Source organism: Phyllobates terribilis, unplaced genomic scaffold (assembly GCF_046119375.1).
Source record: "Phyllobates terribilis strain yellow unplaced genomic scaffold, ASM4611937v1 Scaffold_70__1_contigs__length_7381418, whole genome shotgun sequence".
In the NCBI taxonomy this organism is placed as follows: domain Eukaryota; kingdom Metazoa; phylum Chordata; class Amphibia; order Anura; family Dendrobatidae; genus Phyllobates; species Phyllobates terribilis.
The window spans coordinates 2,171,957-2,190,959 of NW_027362830.1; the positions used below are offsets into that span (position 1 = coordinate 2,171,957).

Consider the following 19,003-nt stretch of genomic DNA (forward strand, 5'->3'; position numbering starts at 1 on the left):
GATTAGAAAAAGAGGTATATAAAAAATGAAACTCAGTGAATAAATTTGAGAAAATATGAGACTTATGGTTGGATACACCGGGAATGCCATCAAGGGGGTTATTGCTGGAGAGACAATTTGACTTATGGAGGAAGGGAGGCATTGACGAGGTCTAATGTTTCATTGTGTATTGGAATTCCTTAACATGTGGTCTGGGTAATATAGCACACCTATATGTGTATAGGATTATAATGTTTATTACAGTATTATGCTTATATAAGAGATTTCAAGAATGTGGAATGTTAATTGTAAGATATAGTAACTGCAAGTTATCAGACGGTAATGGGCAAGCTGAAAGGATATATCGGAGAGATGCATGTATGTTATTTTATTATTGTATGTACTGGTTTCTTGTTTTGTAAAAAAAAAATAATGAAAAAAATTTATTGGATTAAAAAAAAAAAGAATAGGAAAAAGGCTTCTACCTTGTGTGGATTCTCTCGTGCTTAATTAAAGCTGATCTCCGGTTAAAACATTTCCCACATTCTGAACATAAAAAAGGCTTCTCCCCTGTGTGAGTTCTCTGGTGGTGAACCAAAGCTGGTTTATTGTTAAAACATTTCCCACATTCTGAACATGAAAAAGGCTTCTCCCCTGTGTGAATTCTCTGGTGGTTAACCAAAGCTGGTTTAAGGTTAAAACATTTCCCACATTCAGAACATAAAAATGGCTTCTCCCCTGTGTGAATTCTCTGGTGATTAACAAGATCTGATTTCTGGTTAAAACATTTCCCACATTCTGAACATGAAAAAGGCTTCTCCCCTGTGTGACTTCTCTGGTGCTTAACCAAAGCTGATTTATGGTAAAAACATTTCCCACATTCTGAACATGAAAAAGGCTTCTCCCCTGTGTGAGTTCTCTGGTGTATAACAAAATATGATTTCTGGTTAAAACATTTCCCACATTCTGAACAGGAAAAAGGCTTCTCCCCTGTGTGAATTATCTGATGTCTAACAAGATCGAATTTCCGGTTAAAACATTTCCCACATTCTGAACATGAAAAAGGCTTCTCCCCTGTGTGGGTTCTCTGGTGAATAACCAAAGCTGATTTATAGTTAAAACATCTCCCACATTTGGAACAAGAAAATCTATTGTCCACTGTGTGTATTTTTTGACTTACAGACTTTTTGAGGGTAAAACTATTTCCATTTTCTGGCAGTGAAAATGTCTTCTTTGCTTTAGGAGCAGTTGGTTTTTCAATCCTTATTTTTTTATTTTGACTTTCCTTAGTAGTCGGTAATGAATCAGAAGACAGGACCTGTTTCATAGGATCAGATGACAGATCTTTGCAGTGAAGGGATGATGGGATATCTGGAGTAATGGCATTCACTTCAATTGTATCCTGTGGGGTCTCAAGATCATCTGATATAAAAATGTCCTGTCCCTCTGATCTCCTGGTAGATTCATCTGCCAAGAAAAAAAACAATTATTAATTTTGAATAAAACATCCTTGAAATTTATATTTTTGAACATTTCTACTTAAAATGTCTGTAGAAATGACAACTTATTGACAGAATGACAGTGAATGACAATTCACAGTCTAATAGAAAACTTCATGGGATGAACCATTGGATCGTGATGTTCAACTGTTTGTTCATTCTGCCTCCAAAATATGGAATAAGAAGCCACCAAACAATGTTATGTAGATGAAAATGATACCAATAAAAACTTCTACTCATCCATAAACCAATCCAGCAATATCCACTCTCCCAAAGTCAGATCTCCCCCTCTCTTCTGAGCCTTGCAGTGCGCCCAAACCACATTTATCATCCATGTATGTGGCATTACTATAGTGAGAAGAACCCTCTTCATTTACGGTGTGTGTCTCCTGGAGCACAATCTGGGCACTACGTGTTGGGGAATAAAATGGCCAATGTGCAATTTTTACTCTCCAACATCGACTGCGAGCTAATGTCCAGAAAGTGGCCGTGGAGTCAAAATAGTCACTACTCCTATAGATTAATTCCTGACCAGAAGAGTAGAGAAAGTATTAGTGCCCCCATTTCAGGAGAGATTGTGCAGGAATCTGAATTCCTTAGGATTGAAAACATAATGTAATTTATGACGTGGAGTGAATCCATGAAACCAGGGCTCGAGCCATGCCACCACATCTCCTGCCGGTGTGAATAGATGTATATTACAGCCATCAGCCACGCACAGCTTAGAGACATATCATGGCACAGGTGTAATGTTATTTATGTAGTTTATCGCAATCCTGTTTGAAGATAGTTTGAAAAGTCAGGATAAAGGGAAACTGTTGTTATTGTACAGATATTCACACTTGGCCCTCACTGTACATTTAATGTTGTCGATTATAAAAGTTAAGTTTGGTCAGAAAGACTGGACCTGGTCTTGTAGGGACCATACGAGCACATTCAGCAGCACAGAAGGGAGAGAAGGTAGATTCATCCAATAAGATATCAGGGATCTAGGAAGCCAACAGCATCATTACCCTCCGCTTTCTCTTACAGGCCCATCAGAATATTTTTCTTCAAGTGATTTTCTCACTTGTCAGCACATTCTACGTACGCTGTCATTTGGCTTTGTAGCTTACAGATCTGGGCAGGTAACGGTCAGCGTCTACTAATCCCAGGGGGTAGGTGGATCCTCCAGGTTGTAAGTTCTACAGAAAAAGGCTTTTACAATTACACAAAGTAATGTGAACATTTTTGGGTGGAGGAAAATGTTGTGGTCTAGAGGGAAAATGGTGATCACGCGATTGTGATACGGCCGGACTACACCACCGATAAAGCAGCCACAGCCGGTGACTGAGAAGAATCTGTGACTTCCCTGCATTTAGTGGTCACTACTCACCTGGGTAGTCATATGTAGGAATCTCCTCCTTACACCAATCATCACCCCTCACATATGTCTCTGTAGTATTAATATGGGTCAGATCTTCACCCTGAAACAAATATTATAAAAGTCACAGACAGATGGAGAAGTCCCATCTATGATCGGCTCTAATCCTGCCATCTCCACCGTTCTCATTACATAAGTATAAAACATATAATACTGGTGGATAAAACAAGACTGAGCACAAGACCTTCACAGCCATCTACACATCAAATAGGAGATCTCATCACACCTTCTCTCCATCTACCTGATGATCCTGAGGAACATTGGGATCTTCTTGTTTACAGTCCTGTGGAAGAAGAGGACGGAGACATCTCTCTGGTGTTGTCCTCTTACTGGATAGATCTGGAGGAAACACATACAGGGACTGAATTCATTCTTTACATACAGATAATTATAGGCTGGGTGTATTTAGTCCTATTACCTGGTGATGTGAGGGGCTGGGGAACCTCCATCATGATGTCCTTGTACAGATCTTTGCGTCCTTCTAAATACTCCCACTCCTCCATGGAGAAATAGACAGCGACATCCTGACACCTTATAGGAACCTGACACATACAATGATACCGTCATCCCCCCGATCCCTCCATAGCGTTACTGTATAATGTCCCAGCATTCCCAGCAGTGTCACCTCTCCAGTCAGCAGCTCAATCATCTTGTAGGTGAGTTCTAGGATTTTCTGGTCATTGATGTCCTCATGTATCAGTGGATGAAGTGGAGGCCCTGTGATTGGGCTCAGGGGTCTTCCCCATCCCTCAGACACAGGGTCCTGACAGCGCTCACTAGAGGTCTTCTTCACTACTGTGTAATCCTGGTTATGGAGAGACACATTAATACATCTCACTACAGACATTTCCAGAGTCCTCACCTCTCCAGTTCTGTCCATCTGTTATTCCCATAGATAATGATGTAATGTGACGTCATCAGAATCTCTCACCTCTCCAGTAAGCCGGAAGAGGATCTCTAGGGTGAGGTGTAATATCCGCTCCGCCATCTTGTCTCTGTCCATGTCCATCCTTGATAGGTGATTCAGAAAAATTCTCTTAATATAGAAGATCTTCACTGAGAGGATCTGATATTGTAGAGACCTGAATGAGAAGAAGATGAGCCGATGTAACATCATAAAGAATTCTGTGTAATAATACAATTACTGGAGACAATAAGGGAAATATATCAGGAGAGAGAATGTGTAGATGTTGTGTTCTCTAGTTTTTTATGGACTGGAACATAAGTTGAATTGCTGACTTAGACATCTCCTCCATACTTCCAATCACTGGCTAAGTTGGCCACTGCTTCAGTAAGAATCACACAGAAACCCAAGCAGCAATAGTATTTTTATTATTTTACAACATTCTGCTTTTGTCCCTGACGTAGTAATAAAATCTATATATTTTAGGCCACAGACAACAAGCAGCTTCTTCCTCGGAGTCGGCAGCTGAATACGTTTCTTATAGACTCATCTTCCATAACGCTAATTCTCGTCATATACATTACACCTGGCATGAGAAATAACAACTTCATGATGAGGACGACATCTTCATCTTCTAATACGGCTCTAGAAACAGATATGACCAGAGTCCGTCACTGACTACATCATCACCGACCGTCTATATGAATGTTTCCCGTCTTTCCCACGTTGTAATCTTTTATCACGTTAGATCTCATTTATAAGAGCGTGTTTGTAAGAACAAGACAGTTATTTGATGCTAATGTCTCCATGTACAGTGGTTTTATTCCTGGATATTATGTTTCTTTTAGCATTTTCCTGTAGACTTCCATATATTACATGAAGAACACCAAAAAAAGAAAACCAAGTGTTATACTGTATGTGGGGGGATGGTGGTAATGTGGGAACATTATACTGTATGTGGGGGGGATGGCGGTACTGTGAGAACATTATACTGTATGAGGGAAGATGGTGGTACTGTGAGAACATTATACTGTATGTGGGAAGATGGCGGTACTGTGAGAACATTATACTGTATGTGGGGGGATGGCGGTACTGTGAGAACATTATACTGTATGTGGGAAGATGGCGGTACTGTGAGAACATTATACTGTATGTGGGGGGTATGGTGGTAATATTATACTGTATGTGGGAAGATTGCGGAACTGTGGAAAAATTATATTGTATGTGGGAAGATGGCGCAACAGTGGGAACATTATACTGTATGTGGGGGGATGGCGGTATTGTGACAACATTACACTGTATGTGGGGGGGATGGCGGTACTGTGAGAACATTATACTGTATGTGGAGGGATGGCGGTACTGTGGGAACATTATACTGTATGTGGGGGGGATGGCGGTACTGTGAGAACATTATACTGTATGTGGGGGGGATGGCGGTACTATGAGAACATTATACTGTATGTGGGAAGATGGCGGTACTGTGAGAATATTATACTGTATGTGGAGAGATGGCGGTACTGTGGGAACATTATACTGTATGTGGGGGGGATGGCGGTACTATGAGAACATTATACTGTATGTGGGAAGATGGCGGTACTGTGAGAACATTATACTGTATGTGGGAAGATGGCGGTACTGTGAGAACATTATACTGTATGTGGGGGGATGGCGGTACTATGAGAACATTATACTGTATGTGGGGGGATGGTGGTAATGTGGGAACATTATACTGTATGTGGGGGGATGGCGGTACTGTGAGAACATTATACGGTGTGGGGAAATAGAGGTACTATGAGAGCATTATATTGAGAGGCTTAATGACCGCAGTGGCTCCTGCGACCGACCCCTACTTCAGCTGGATGTGTGTTCCCGGACTGACATTCAGCTGAAGTGCCACAATACACGCTGCTGACCAATCAGAGGCCAGCAGCTGACATCGGCATGTACGCCATTAGGGGGCGCATGGAAGTAACATCATGCTCTCCTGTCGCTTGCAGCTGAAGTCAGCGGCAGCTCCAGAAAAAAGACACCGAGCGGCGAGGGAGCAGAGAGAAGGCGAGTATAATGTTCTGGTTTCTTTTAATCAGCGAGTACACGGTGCCCTTTGCCATACTACTACATGTAAGAGTGTGGGCTGTGCATTATACTACATGTATGACTGTGGGCTGTGCATTATACTACATGGATGAGTATGGGCTGTGCATTATACTACATGTATGACTATGGGCTGTGCATTATACTACATGGATGACTATGGGCTGTGCATTATACTACATGTATGACTATGGGCTGTGCATTATACTACATGGATGACTATAGCCTGTGCATTATACTACATGTATGGACTATGAGCTGTGCATTATACTACATGTACGGACCATGGGCTGTGCATTATACTACATGTACGGACTATGAGCTGTGCATTATACTACATGTACGGACTATGGGCTGTGCATTATACTGCATGTATAGACTATGGGTTGTGCATTATACAACCCCTGGCAAAAATTATGGAATCACCGGGCTCGGAGGATGTTCATTCAGTTGTTTAATGTTGTTGAAAAAAAGGAGATCACAGACATGGCACAAAACTAAAGTCATTTCAAATGGCAACTTTAGGGCTTCAAGAAACACTAAAAGAAATCAAGAAAAAAAATGTGGTACTCAGTAAAGGTAATTTTTTTCGGACCAAGGAGAGGGAAAAAATTATGGAATCACTCAATTCTGAGGAAAAAATTATGGAATCACTCTGTAAATTTTCATTTCCAAAACTAACACCTGCATCAAATTAGATCTGCTCTTTAGTTTGCATCTAAAAAGGAGTGACCACACCTTGGAGAGCTGTTGCACCAAGTGGACTGACATGAATCATGGCTCCAACACGAGAGGAGAAACAAAGGAGAGGATTATCAAACTCTTAAAAGAAGGTAAATCATCACGCAATGTTGCAAAAGATGTTGGTTGGTTGTTCACAGTCAGCTGTGTCTAAAATCTGGACCAAATACAAACAACATGGGAAGGTTATTAAAGGCAAACATACTGGTAGACCAAGGAAGACATCAAAGCATTAAAACCAGAAACTTAAAACAATATGTCTCCAAAACAGGAAATGCACAACAAAACAAATGAGGAACGAATGGGAGGAAACTGGAGTCAATGTCTGTGACCGAACTGTAAGAAACCGCCTAAAGGAAATGGGATTTACATACAGAAAAGCTAAACAAAAGCCATCATTAACACCTAAACAGAAAAAAACAAGGTTACAATAGGCTAAGGAAAAGCAATCATTGACTGTGGATGACTGGATGAAAGTCATATTCAGTGATGAATCGCGAATCTTCATTGGGCAAGGTGATGATGCTGGAACTTTTGTTTGGTGCCGTTCCAATTAGATTTATAAAGATGACTGCATGAAGAGAACATGCAAATTTCCACAGTCATTGATGATATGGAGCTGCATGTCAGATAAAGGCACTGGGGAGATAGCTATCATTGCATCTTCAATAAATGCCCAAGTTTACATTGATATTTTGGACAGTTTTCTTATCCCATCAATTGAAAGGATTTTTGGGGATGATGACATCATTTTTCAAGATAATACATCCTGCCATAGAGCAAAAACTGTGAAAACATTCCTTGAAACAAGACACATAAGGTCAATGTCAGGGCCTGCAAATAGTCCGGATCTCAATCCAATTGAAAATCTTTGGTGGAAGTTGAAGAAAATGGTCCATGACAAGGCTCCAACCTGCAAAGCTGATCTGGCAACAGTAATCAGAGAAAATTGGGAGCCAGATTGATGAAGAGTACTGTTTGTCACTCATTAAGTCCATGCCTCAGAGACTGCAAGCTGTTATTAAAACCAGAGGTGGTGCAACAAAATACTAATGATGTATTGGAGTGTTCTTTTGTGTTTTGTTTTTCATGATTCCATAATTTTTTCCTCAGAATTGAGTGATTCCATAATTTTTTCCCTCTACTTGGTCGGAAAGAAATTACCCTTACTGAGTACCACATTTTATTTCTTGATTAATTTTAGTGTTTCTTAAAACCATAAAGTTGCCATTTGAAATGACTTTAGTTTTGTGCTATGTCTGTGATCTGCTTTTTTTTCAACAACTGAATGAACATCCTCCGAGCCCGGTGATTCCATAATTTTTGCCAGGGGTTGTACTACATGTACGGACTAAGGGCTGTGCATTATACTACATGTACAGACTATGGGCTGTGCATTATACTACATGTACAGACTATGGACTGTGCATTATACTACATGGATGACTATGGGCTGTGCATTATACTGTATGGAGGATTAAGGGGAGTGCATTATACTTCTGTTATGGGGCCCCAACACTTCTATGTTCGCCCCTGGTGAGTTTAATAGTTTATTTTTTTCAATACACTAAAGAACAGAGGAAGAACTGGGGACATATACTAGGTTGAGGCCCAGGATAAGGGACATACATATACAGGGGGTACGGAAAGTATTCCCTTTAAATTTTTCACTCTTTTTTTTTTTAACATCATTTTTATTCGATTTTTCAAAACATAAATACATAACTGTAGTATAAACATGAAAAATGGCTATTTTATATTTCAGATCCATATTGAAATAAAATAGGAACCAAACATGTCAGCATTTGTCGGTACCCTACCACAGTAGACTAGGGGTCATTAGTCCAGACATACTAAAACATAGCATTAGTTTAAGTTTACTAACAGTCTGAGGTTTAATCTTTATTACTGAAGGGAATTAGCCTTTTGTATACGCCATGAGAGATCAGATGTAGAACTAGAGACAGACGATTGCACAATATTGTAAATAAGAGTTACAGGCATATGGCTTAAGATGGAGAAGCTTATTGTAGTACAAAAAATATAAGTGGCTATCTGAAACCCATTATGATGTATCCAACCATTAATTAATATTCTGATTATATATTCTGTGTTAAGGTAGACTTTATCTGTGAATGTATCTCACTGATACATAGCTTCTTAACACAATATACTGTCTGGGAAGAAAACCTTGTTCTGATTTATAACCCGGTGTAGGATTTACTCTTATCATATGTAAACATTATGACAGAAGTAGAATGGTCCATGAACAGGTCTTGTCCGGCATTGCTTATCTGTGATAGCTAGCCACTGTCATGGGATCGGAATGTTGAACAACAACCTATGAACTTTCATGCTTACGTAATATTAGGTTGGGTAAGCCTTTTTCTAAAATGTATAAAGCTGTTGAAGAATTCAATTATGGCAGAAGCATTGTGGACCTGTGAAGAGGACGCTCTTCACAGTGTAGGACCTAGTACGCATTCTCTGCCCATCGCTGAACGCTTCTCCAGCTGAAGTTTCCGACCGATGATGTACATGCTACTAGGGAAATCTTTTTCTTCTTCTATCTAATAGTAAGCATGTAACCTTTATAAGTATTTAACCTTTGTAACCTTTAATCTACAAAACTGTACGCAATATCATAATATCATACTATTCCTTTGATTCTGTATTTTATCTTTCAAATTAACTATTATAAATAAAATTGTGTTATATTACAAGTGGTTGCCTTCTTTAAAGCCGTATCCGAACCTTATTGCTAAAAACTTGGCAATACATAATTTGGCGTAGTCGGCAGGATACGCAGAAGACTCAGAAGTTCTTTTTATTGGAAAGTAGAAGGGATTCTGTGTGATAGTGTGATATTGCGTACAACATTCCTCTCTTTAAGAAAAAAGAGGTTGTAAGTGTTTCTGTAGAAATTCCAGCGTTGGAGCAGGCTCCTTACCATATTTTGGCCAAAGAGTGGTCGCAATGTGTTGGATTAAGTGAATCATGGGACAAATGTTTGAATGATGCTGAACCTGATGATGTCGTTGAATGCTTGCAAAAAGTGAGAGTGGAAAAAAAACAGGAATTGGGTGCTGTGAGTAGGAGAGGATGGATTTTGTTACATGCTTATAGGAGACAGCATGAGGAACGGCTTCAATTGCTGCAAAGAATGCAAGCGTTAGAACAACAAAGGTGTGAAATGCAGAGTGCTTTGACAGTGGTGCAATGTCCGAATAGGCTGCTAATGGATAAATGTGATGGCTATCAACATGTCGCAGAAAAGGCAGCTGTACGTGTAGCTCAGTACAAATACAAAAGGAGGCTAGGGAAGGTTAATAAAAAGTCAGGAAGTTCACAAAATAAAAAGCTTACAGTAAAAGATCCTGAATCCCCACAGCAGGGGCCGGGCGGGACATGGGGAGAGAGAGGGCCCACTCCCTCCTTATCGCCAGCAAAGCCCACAGCACCGGGGTTTGAGGATCTTTATGATGAAGTTAAATCCTTGATACAGGAATTCAAAGCCCAACAGAAGGGGGCATCATTTTCTCCTAATATGATGTCTTCATCTGAAATGGAGGATCGATGGAGGGAGACAGATAAAAGTGACTGACATGCTGGCCATGCCCCACAAATGTTGGTAGATACAGGGGCGGAGGCCAGTTTGATTAATGGAAATCCAAAAAAATTCAGTGAGTGCATGGTTGTAACTACAGGATTAGGAGGAAAGCAAATTGAGGCAATTCAGGACAGAGCAAAACCAGGAGTTAGTGGAATCTCCACATTGCATGAGAAGTTAAAGCAAAGTCCCTGTGGGACTTCAGGAGCAGGAGATACCCTTTGAACAATTGATTCCTGAGCAGAGGAAACAAGTGTGGTTTACAGAAGGGTCAGCTAGTTACCAAGGTAACAACCGTGTGTGGAACGCAGTGGACTATCAGACTACAAGCATACATAGCAAAGAAGTATGAGGAAAAGAGTTGTGGCAAGATATCTGGGCAATTGTACAAATAATTAAAGTGACTGTGTTTCATGTTAATGCTATTTGTGCTTCAGATCCCCTGGAAAGATTCTTCAACTCAGTAGCAGACGAACAGTTCAAAATATCAGTCACTGAATCCAGTAAAGACTGACACCACTGAGGAGCTGCTCGGACTGACTCAGTGGGCACAGACCAGAGGGTGCCCATCAGGTTAGATGTAATCTAGGAAACAATTATGAAATGTCCAGTATGCCAACATTCATCATTGTTATTTTAGCTGTTTGCTTAGGGTCATTGTCTTGTTGGAAGGTGAACCTTCGGCCAAGTCTGAGGTCCAGAGCACTCTGGAAGAGGTTTTCATCCAGGATATCTCTGTACTTGTCTGCATTCATGTTTCCTTCAATTGCAACCAGTCGTCCTGTCCCTGCAGATGAAAAACACCCCCATAGCATGATGCTGCCACCACCATGTTTCACTGTTGGGATTGTATTGGGTAGGTGATGAGCAGTGCCTGGTTTTCTCCACACATACCGCTTAGAATTATCACCAAAAAGTTGTATCTTCATCTCATCAGACCAGAGAATCTTATTTCTCGCAGTCTGGGAGTCCTTCATGTGTTTTTGAGCAAACTCTATGCAGTCTTTCATATGTCTTGCACTGAGGAGAGTCTTCTGTCGGGCCACTCTGCCATAAAGGCTCGACTGGTGGAGGGCTGCAGTGATAGTTGACTTTGTGGAACTTTCTCCTATCTCCCTACTGCATTTCTGGAGCTCAGCCACAGTGATCTTGAGGTTCTTCTTTACTTCTCTCACCAAGGCTCTTCTACCACGATTGCTCAGTTTGGCTGGACATCCAGGTCTTGGAAGATTTCTGGTGGTCTCAAACTTCTTCCATTTAAGGATTATGGAGGCCACTGTGCTCTTAGGAACCTTGAGTAATGCAGAAATTCTTTTGTAACATTGGCCAGATCTGTGCCTTGCAACAATTCTGTCTCTGAGCTCCTTGGGCAGTCCCTTTGAGCTCAAGATTCTCATTTGGTCTGACATGCACTGTGAGCTGTGAGGTCTTATATAGACAGGTGTGTGCCTTGCCAAATCAAGTCCTATCAGTTTAATTAAACACAGCTGGACTCCAATGAAGGAGTAGAACCATCTCAAGGAGGATCACAAGGAAATGGACAGCATGTGACTTAAATATGAGTGTCTGAGCAAAGGGTCTGAATACTTATGACCATGTGATATTTCAGTTTTTCTTTTTAATAAATTTGGAAAAATTTCTACATTTCTGTTTTTTTTTAGTCAAGATGGGGTGCAGAGTGTACTTTAATGAGAAAAAATGAACTTTTTAGAATTTACCAAATGGCTGCAATGAAACAATGAGTGAAAAATGTAAAGTGGTCTGAATACTTTCCGAACCCACTGTATATATCAGGATGGGGGGTGGTCGAAATCTCGCAACGGGTCCCATCAGACCCTAGTTATGCCTCTGATTGTACTGTGTGTGGGGATGGCGGTACTATGGGGGCATTACACTGTGGGGCAGTAAAGGGGCTCTGTACTATGAGAACAATACGTTTCCTCCCTTCCTGTCTCCATAGTTGGGTCGTATGTATCTATTACAGGAAACAGAACAGAAACCTTATGATTCTTATAAAGGGGCAACACAAGACCCCCAAAGAGTCTCCGTGCTGAAGGGGTTAATGCCCCATGCGCCCAGTAATGGGGGATCTCCACATACCTCCACCTGCAGAGCCGCCACCACATATATGACTGTTGTGTGCGCACAGGACCTGTGATGAGGTCACAGGAGGGGAGGAGTCAGGGGTCACATGATCAGGGGCCTCAGTGGATGCAGGACTCTGCTGTGCTGGTTGTCATGGTGCTGGATGAGCTGAAGTTTATGTGTGGGGTCAGGAGGGGTTTACAGTGTGGATGTAGCAGAGCCGCGCGTGTACGAGGTGTACGGAGCAGAGCCACGCGTGTACGAGGTGTACGGAGCAGAGCCGCGCATGTACGAGGTGTACGGAGCAGAGCCGCGCGTGTACGAGGTGTACGGAGCAGAGCCGCGCGTGTACGAGGTGTACGGAGCGGAGCCGCGCGTGTACGAGGTGTACGGAGCGGAGCCGCGCGTGTACGAGGTGTACGGAGCGGAGCCGCGCGTGTACGAGGTGTACGGAGCGGAGCCGCGCGTGTACGAGGTGTACGGAGCGGAGCCGCGCGTGGACGAGGTGTACGGAGCGGAGCCGCGCGTGGACGAGGTGTACGGAGCGGAGCCGCGCGTGGACGAGGTGTACGGAGCGGAGCCGCGCGTGGACGAGGTGTACGGAGCGGAGCCGCGCGTGGACGAGGTGTACAGAGCGGAGCCGCGCGTGGACGAGGTGTACGGAGCGGAGCCGCGCGTGGACGAGGTGTACGGAGCGGAGCCGCGCGTGGACGAGGTGTACGGAGCGGAGCCGCGCGTGGACGAGGTGTACGGAGCGGAGCCGCGCGTGGACGAGGTGTACGGAGCGGAGCCGCGCGTGGACGAGGTGTACGGAGCGGAGCCGCGCGTGGACGAGGTGTACGGAGCGGAGCCGCGCGTGGACGAGGTGTACGGAGCGGAGCCGCGCGTGGACGAGGTGTACGGAGCGGAGCCGCGCGTGTACGAGGTGTACGGAGCGGAGCCGCGCGTGTACGAGGTGTACGGAGCGGAGCCGCGCGTGTACGAGGTGTACGGAGGGGAGCCGCGCGTGTACGAGGTGTACGGAGGGGAGCCGCGCGTGTACGAGCTGTACGGAGCGGAGCCGCGCGTGTACGAGGTGTACGGAGCGGAGCCGCGCGTGTACGAGGTGTACGGAGCGGAGCCGCGCGTGTACGAGGTGTACGGAGCAGAGCCGCGCGTGTACGAGGTGTACGGAGCAGAGCCGCGCGTGTACGAGGTGTACGGAGCGGAGCCGCGCGTGTACGAGGTGTACAGAGCGGAGCCACGTGTGTACGAGGTGTACGGAGCGGAGCCGTTCGTGTACGAGGTGAATCCTGTCTACCAGCAGCTGATCTCACTGCCATGCGCCCTCACAAGGTGAGATGAGCTGCGGGAAGCGTCACCGCAGAGTCTGCTCAACTGTGTGCATGGGGAGCTGTGACTTCATTCTCCTTAATAGCCGGCACACAGTGTAGCCGCAGCGCGGATACTGCTGCTGAGCGATCGCGTGTGCCCGCTATTAAAGACCATGAATATTCACCCCCATGGGCGTGGGTAGCAGTGAATAGTCATTTTCGTTAGCAGCGAGCACAGTGTAGGCTGCAGCAGGCGGCTCTAGCCTCCTGTGCCCCGCTCCCCAACCAGCCAGAGGATTATTTATATATATATATATATCACATTCGGACTGTAAGACGCACCCCCTATTTTCCCCCAAAATTTTGAAGAAAAAAAGTGCATATATATAAAACCTATTGTCTGAAGGGATACTTAAGTGCTTTGATCAATTAAAGGGGGGATTTGGGTTGACACAATTCTATAGATATTTACAGTTTCGGCATTCATTTAATGCACAATCAAAATGGACTTCCTTTTGGGTAAAACATAATACTTTTGTTAAGTTGGTATTAGAGAAGGGAAATACTAAGATTCCTATGTAACATAGGATACCGGACTGATGCTGAATGTCCAAGATGTAACATGGATGATGCGGGCCTATTACATACGCTATGGGAATGCCGGGAGTCAGGTAAATGCTGGAAAGGAGTTCTGTCTATTATAAAGAGGGTATATAAAATAGATATTCAACCAGACCCAAAAAATGCCTATTAGGTATATTAGAAGATTATATGGAATTTGACCCAATTTCAATAGGGATTTCACATATTTTATTTCAAACTAGGAAACATATTGCATCCAAATGGATTAACCCCTCACCCCCAGAAATTAGTGAACTCAAAAATAGGATAAATAATATTATCAGATTAGAAAAAGGGGTATATCAAAAATGAAACTCATTGAATACATTTGAGAAAATATGAGACTTATGGTTGGATACACCTGGAATGCCATCAAGGGGGTTATTGATGGAGAGACAATTTGACTTATGGAGGAAGGGAGGCATTGACGAGGTCTAATGTTTCATTGTGTATTGGAATTCCTTAACATGTGGTCTGGGTGATATAGCACACCTATATGTGTATAGGATTATAATGTTTATTACAATATTATGCTTATATAAGAGATTTCAAGAATGTTGAATGTTAATTGTAAGATATAGTAACTACAAGTTAGCAGACGGTAATGGGCAGCTGAAAGGATATATCGGAGAGATGCATGTATGTTATTTTATTATTGTATGTACTGGTTTCTTGTTTTGTAAAAAAAAAACTAATGAAAAAAACTCAAAAATTTACGGGATTAAAAAAAAAAGAATAGGAAAAAGGCTTCTACCCTGTGTGGGTTCTCTGGTGTCTAATTAAAGCTGATTTAAGGTTAAAAGATTTCCCACATTCTGAACATGAAAATGGCTTCTCCCCTGTGTGAATTCTCTGGTGATTAACAAGATCTGATTTCTGGATAAAACATTTCCCACATTCTGAACATGAAAAAGGCTTCTCCCCTGTGTGAGTTCTCTGGTGCTTAACCAAAGCTGATTTATTGCAAAAACATTTCCCACATTCTGAACATGAAAAAGGCTTCTCCCCTGTGTAAGTTCTCTGGTGAATAACAAAATATGATTTCTGGTTAAAACATTTCCCACATTCTGGACATGAAAAAGGATTCTTCTCCCCTGTGTGAATTATCTGATGTCTAACAAGTTCGGATTTCCGGTTAAAACATTTCCCACATTCTGAACATGAAAAAGGCTTCTCCCCTGTGTGAGTTCTCTGGTGAATAACAAAATATGATTTCTGGTTAAAACATTTCCCACATTCTGGACATGAAAAAGGATTCATCTCCCCTGTGTGAATTATCTGATGTCTAACAAGTTCGGATTTCCGGTTAAAACATTTCCCACAGTCTGAACATGAAAAATGCTTCTCCCCTGTGTGAGTTCTCTGGTGAATAACAAAATATGATTTCTGGTTAAAACATTTTCCACATTTTGGACAGGAAAAAGGCTTCTCCCCTGTGTGAATTATCTGATGTCTAACAAGATCGGATTTCCGGTTAAAACATTTCCCACATTCTGAACATGAAAAAGGCTTCTCCCCGGTGTGCGTTCTCTGGTGAATAACCAAAACTGATTTACGGTTAAAACATCTCCCATATTTGGAACAAGAAAATCTATTGTCCACTGTGTGTATTTTTTGACTTATAGACTTTTCGAGGGTAAAACTATTTCCATTTTCTGAAAGTGAAAATGGCTTTTTTGCTTTAGGAACAGTTTGTTTTTCAATTCTTATTCTTTTATTTTGACTTTCCTTAGTAGTCGGTAATGAATCAGAAGACAGGACCTGTTTCATAGGATCAGATGACAGATCTTTGCTGTGAAGGGATGATGGGATATCTGGAGTAATGGCATTCACTTCAATTGTATCCCGTGGGATCTCAAGATCATCCGATTTAAAAATCTCCTGTCCCTCTGATCTCCTGGTACAGTCATCTGCCAAAAAAAAAACAATTATTAATTTTGAATAAAACATCCTTGAAATTTATATTTTTGAACATTTCTACTTAAAATGTCCGTAGAAATGACAACTTATTGACAGAATGACAGTGAATGACAATTCACAGTCTAATAGAAAACTTCAAAGGATGAAGCATTGGAGCGCGGTGTTCAACTGTTCATTCTGCCTCCCAAATATGGAATAAGAAGCCTCCAAACAATGTTATGTAGATGAAAATGATACCAATAAAAACTTCTACTCATCCATAAACCAATCCAGCAATATCCGCTCTCCCAAAGTCAGATCTCCCCCTCTCTTCTGAGCCTTGCAGTGCATCCAAACCACATTTATCATCCATGTATTTGGCATTACTATAGTGAGAAGAACCCTCTTCATTTACGGTGTGTGTCTCCTGGAGCACAATCTGGGCACTATGTGTTGGGGAATAAAATGGCCAATGTGCAATTTTTACTCTCCAACATCGACTCCGTGCTAATGTCCAGAAAGTGGCCGTGGAGTCAAAATAGTCACTACTCCTCTAGATTAATTCACTGAGGGTTATCATTTCCAAAATGCTGTCACTTTATGGGTATTTCTATTGCTATGGTTTTCTGCCATTTTGTCATATTAAGGTTTCTGCAAATGTTGTGTCCCATCTCCTCTGGGATCTGCAAGATTTGCATTCAAATAGCTAAATGTCGCTCCTTCCCTTCTTACCCTGCCATGTGCCCAGACAGTAGTGTACAACCGTATATAGGGGATTGTCACATTCAAGAGAAGTTGGAAAATAATTTGTAAGGTCCATTTGTTTCCTATTATCCTTTGTGAAGAATTCCAAAGTTATCATCACATAAAGTGACACACGTCAGATTTGAAAAATGGGGCCTGATTAGGAACAAAAAACTGTCTGCAGGAAGGGGTTAAATCAGAGTATTTTGGGAACTAACTGCTGTAGTCAAAAACTGTGAGTATAGACAATAACATCTACTGAAATGACCGAACTGAACAGTCTTCTCAGTAAATAGTGAGTAACTAGTGGTGAAACCTCTCTGGGGTAATTAGAGTCTGGGGCTCGGGGGCTCTTCATCATCTAAACTATCGTAAGGGACAATATTTTATGTCATATAAATTCAAGAAGAAATATTAGATATTGAAGTAGAACTTTTTATAATAGTGCAGAGATGGGGGGTCTTAAATTTAGACCTCGGTATTGGGAAGACGTAATGGAGACCTTGTTTTAAAGACCACCATGGAGTTACAGAGACACATAAGTGAGGCCGGCCGATCCCACCACAATCAAACTATCATAGAGAGTGAACCTGTAAAAAAGACAGAATAAAAGATATGTTACATCCCCAACAGGAACGTATGTATAAGGGAGAGCTCCAACACTAAACCGGAGTTGCGCTCATTTATGGTGGACCATTGGAGGTATGATGAGTCCTGACCAGGAGAGTAGAGAAAGTATTAGTGCCCCCATTTCAGGAGAGATTGTGCTGGAATCTGAATTCTTTAGGATTGAAAACATAATGTAATTTATGACGTGGAGTGAATCCATGAAACCAGGGCTGGAGCCATGCCACCACATCTCCTGCAGGCGTGAATAGATGTATATTACAGCCATCAGCCACGCACAGCTTAGAGACATATCATGGCACAGGTGTAATGTTATTTATGTAGTTTATCAAGATCCTGTTTGAAGATAGTTTGAAAAGTCAGGATAAAGGGAAACTCCGTTGTTATTGTACAGAAATTCACACTTGTCCCTCACTGCACATTTAATATTGTCAATTATAAAAGTGAAGTTTGGCCAGAAAGACTGGACCTGGTCTTGTAGGGACCATATGAGAACATTCAGCAGCACAGAAGGGAGAGAAGGTAGATTCATCCAATAAGATATCAGGGATCTAGGAAGCCAACAGCATCATTACCCTCCGCTTTCTCTTACAGGCCCATCAGAATATTTTTCTTCAAGTGATTTTCTCACTTGTCAGCACATTCTACGTACGCTGTCATTTGGCTTTGTAGTTTACAGATCTGGGCAGGTAACGGTCAGCGTCTACTAATCCCAGGGGGTAGGTGGATCCTCCAGGTTGTAAGTTCTATAGAAAAGGGCTTTCACAATTACACAAAGTAATGTGAACATTTTCAGATGGAGGAGAATGTTGTGGTCTAGCGGGAAAATAGTGATCACACGATTGTGATACGGCCGGACTACACACGACTGATAAAGCAGCCACAGCCGGTGACTGAGAAGAATCTGTGACTTCTCTGCATTTAGTGGTTACTACTCACCTGGGTAGCCATATGTAAGAATCTCCTCTTTACACCGCTCATCACCCCTCACATATGTCTCTGTAGTGTTAATATGGGACAGATCTTCACCCTGAAACAAATATTGTAAAAGTCACAGACAGATGGAGAAGTCCCATCTGTGATCAGCTCTAATCCTGTCATCTCCACCGGTCTCATTACACAAGTATAAACCATATAATACTGGTGGATAAAACAAGACTGAGCACAAGACCTTCACAGCCATCTACACATCATAGGGGAGATCTCATGACACCTTCTCTCCATCTACCTGATGATCCTGAGGAACATTGGGATCTTCTTGTTTACAGTCCTGTGGAGGAAGAGGACGGGGACATCTCTCTGGTGTTGTCCTCTTACTGGATAGATCTGGAGGAAACACATACAAGGACTGAATTCATTCTTTACATACAGATAATTATAGGCCGTGTGTATTTAGTCCTGTCTATTACCTGGTGATGTGAGGGTCTGGGGAACCTCCATCATGACGTCTTTGTATACATCTTT

At 42.2% G+C, this 19,003-nt stretch overlaps 1 protein-coding gene across 1 annotated transcript; it reads right to left on the reverse strand.

Moving 5' to 3' along the window:
* Window positions 1-218: 218 nt before the first annotated feature.
* Window positions 219-18,490, reverse strand: LOC141194377 (uncharacterized). The gene is made up of 6 exons (XM_073662282.1): window positions 18,479-18,490; window positions 3,527-3,706; window positions 3,320-3,443; window positions 3,143-3,240; window positions 2,854-2,944; window positions 219-1,446 (listed from the first exon to the last, which is right to left on the reverse strand). The coding sequence occupies exons 1-6, from the start codon at window positions 18,488-18,490 to the stop codon at window positions 461-463; spliced, it is 1,491 nt and encodes a 496-aa protein (XP_073518383.1). The 3' UTR covers window positions 219-460.
* Between the last annotated feature and the right edge of the window lie 513 nt (window positions 18,491-19,003).

Excerpts from the sequence above, each read along its gene's own strand:
- LOC141194377 (XM_073662282.1), bottom strand. Across the intron at positions 3,444-3,526 it reads TTGAGCTGCTGACTGGAGAG|GTTCCTATAAGGTGTCAGGA; the intron begins GTGACACTGCTG and ends TGTATGTGTCAG. Across the intron at positions 1,447-2,853 it reads TCCTACATATGACTACCCAG|ATGAATCTACCAGGAGATCA; the intron begins GTGAGTAGTGAC and ends TTTTCTTGGCAG.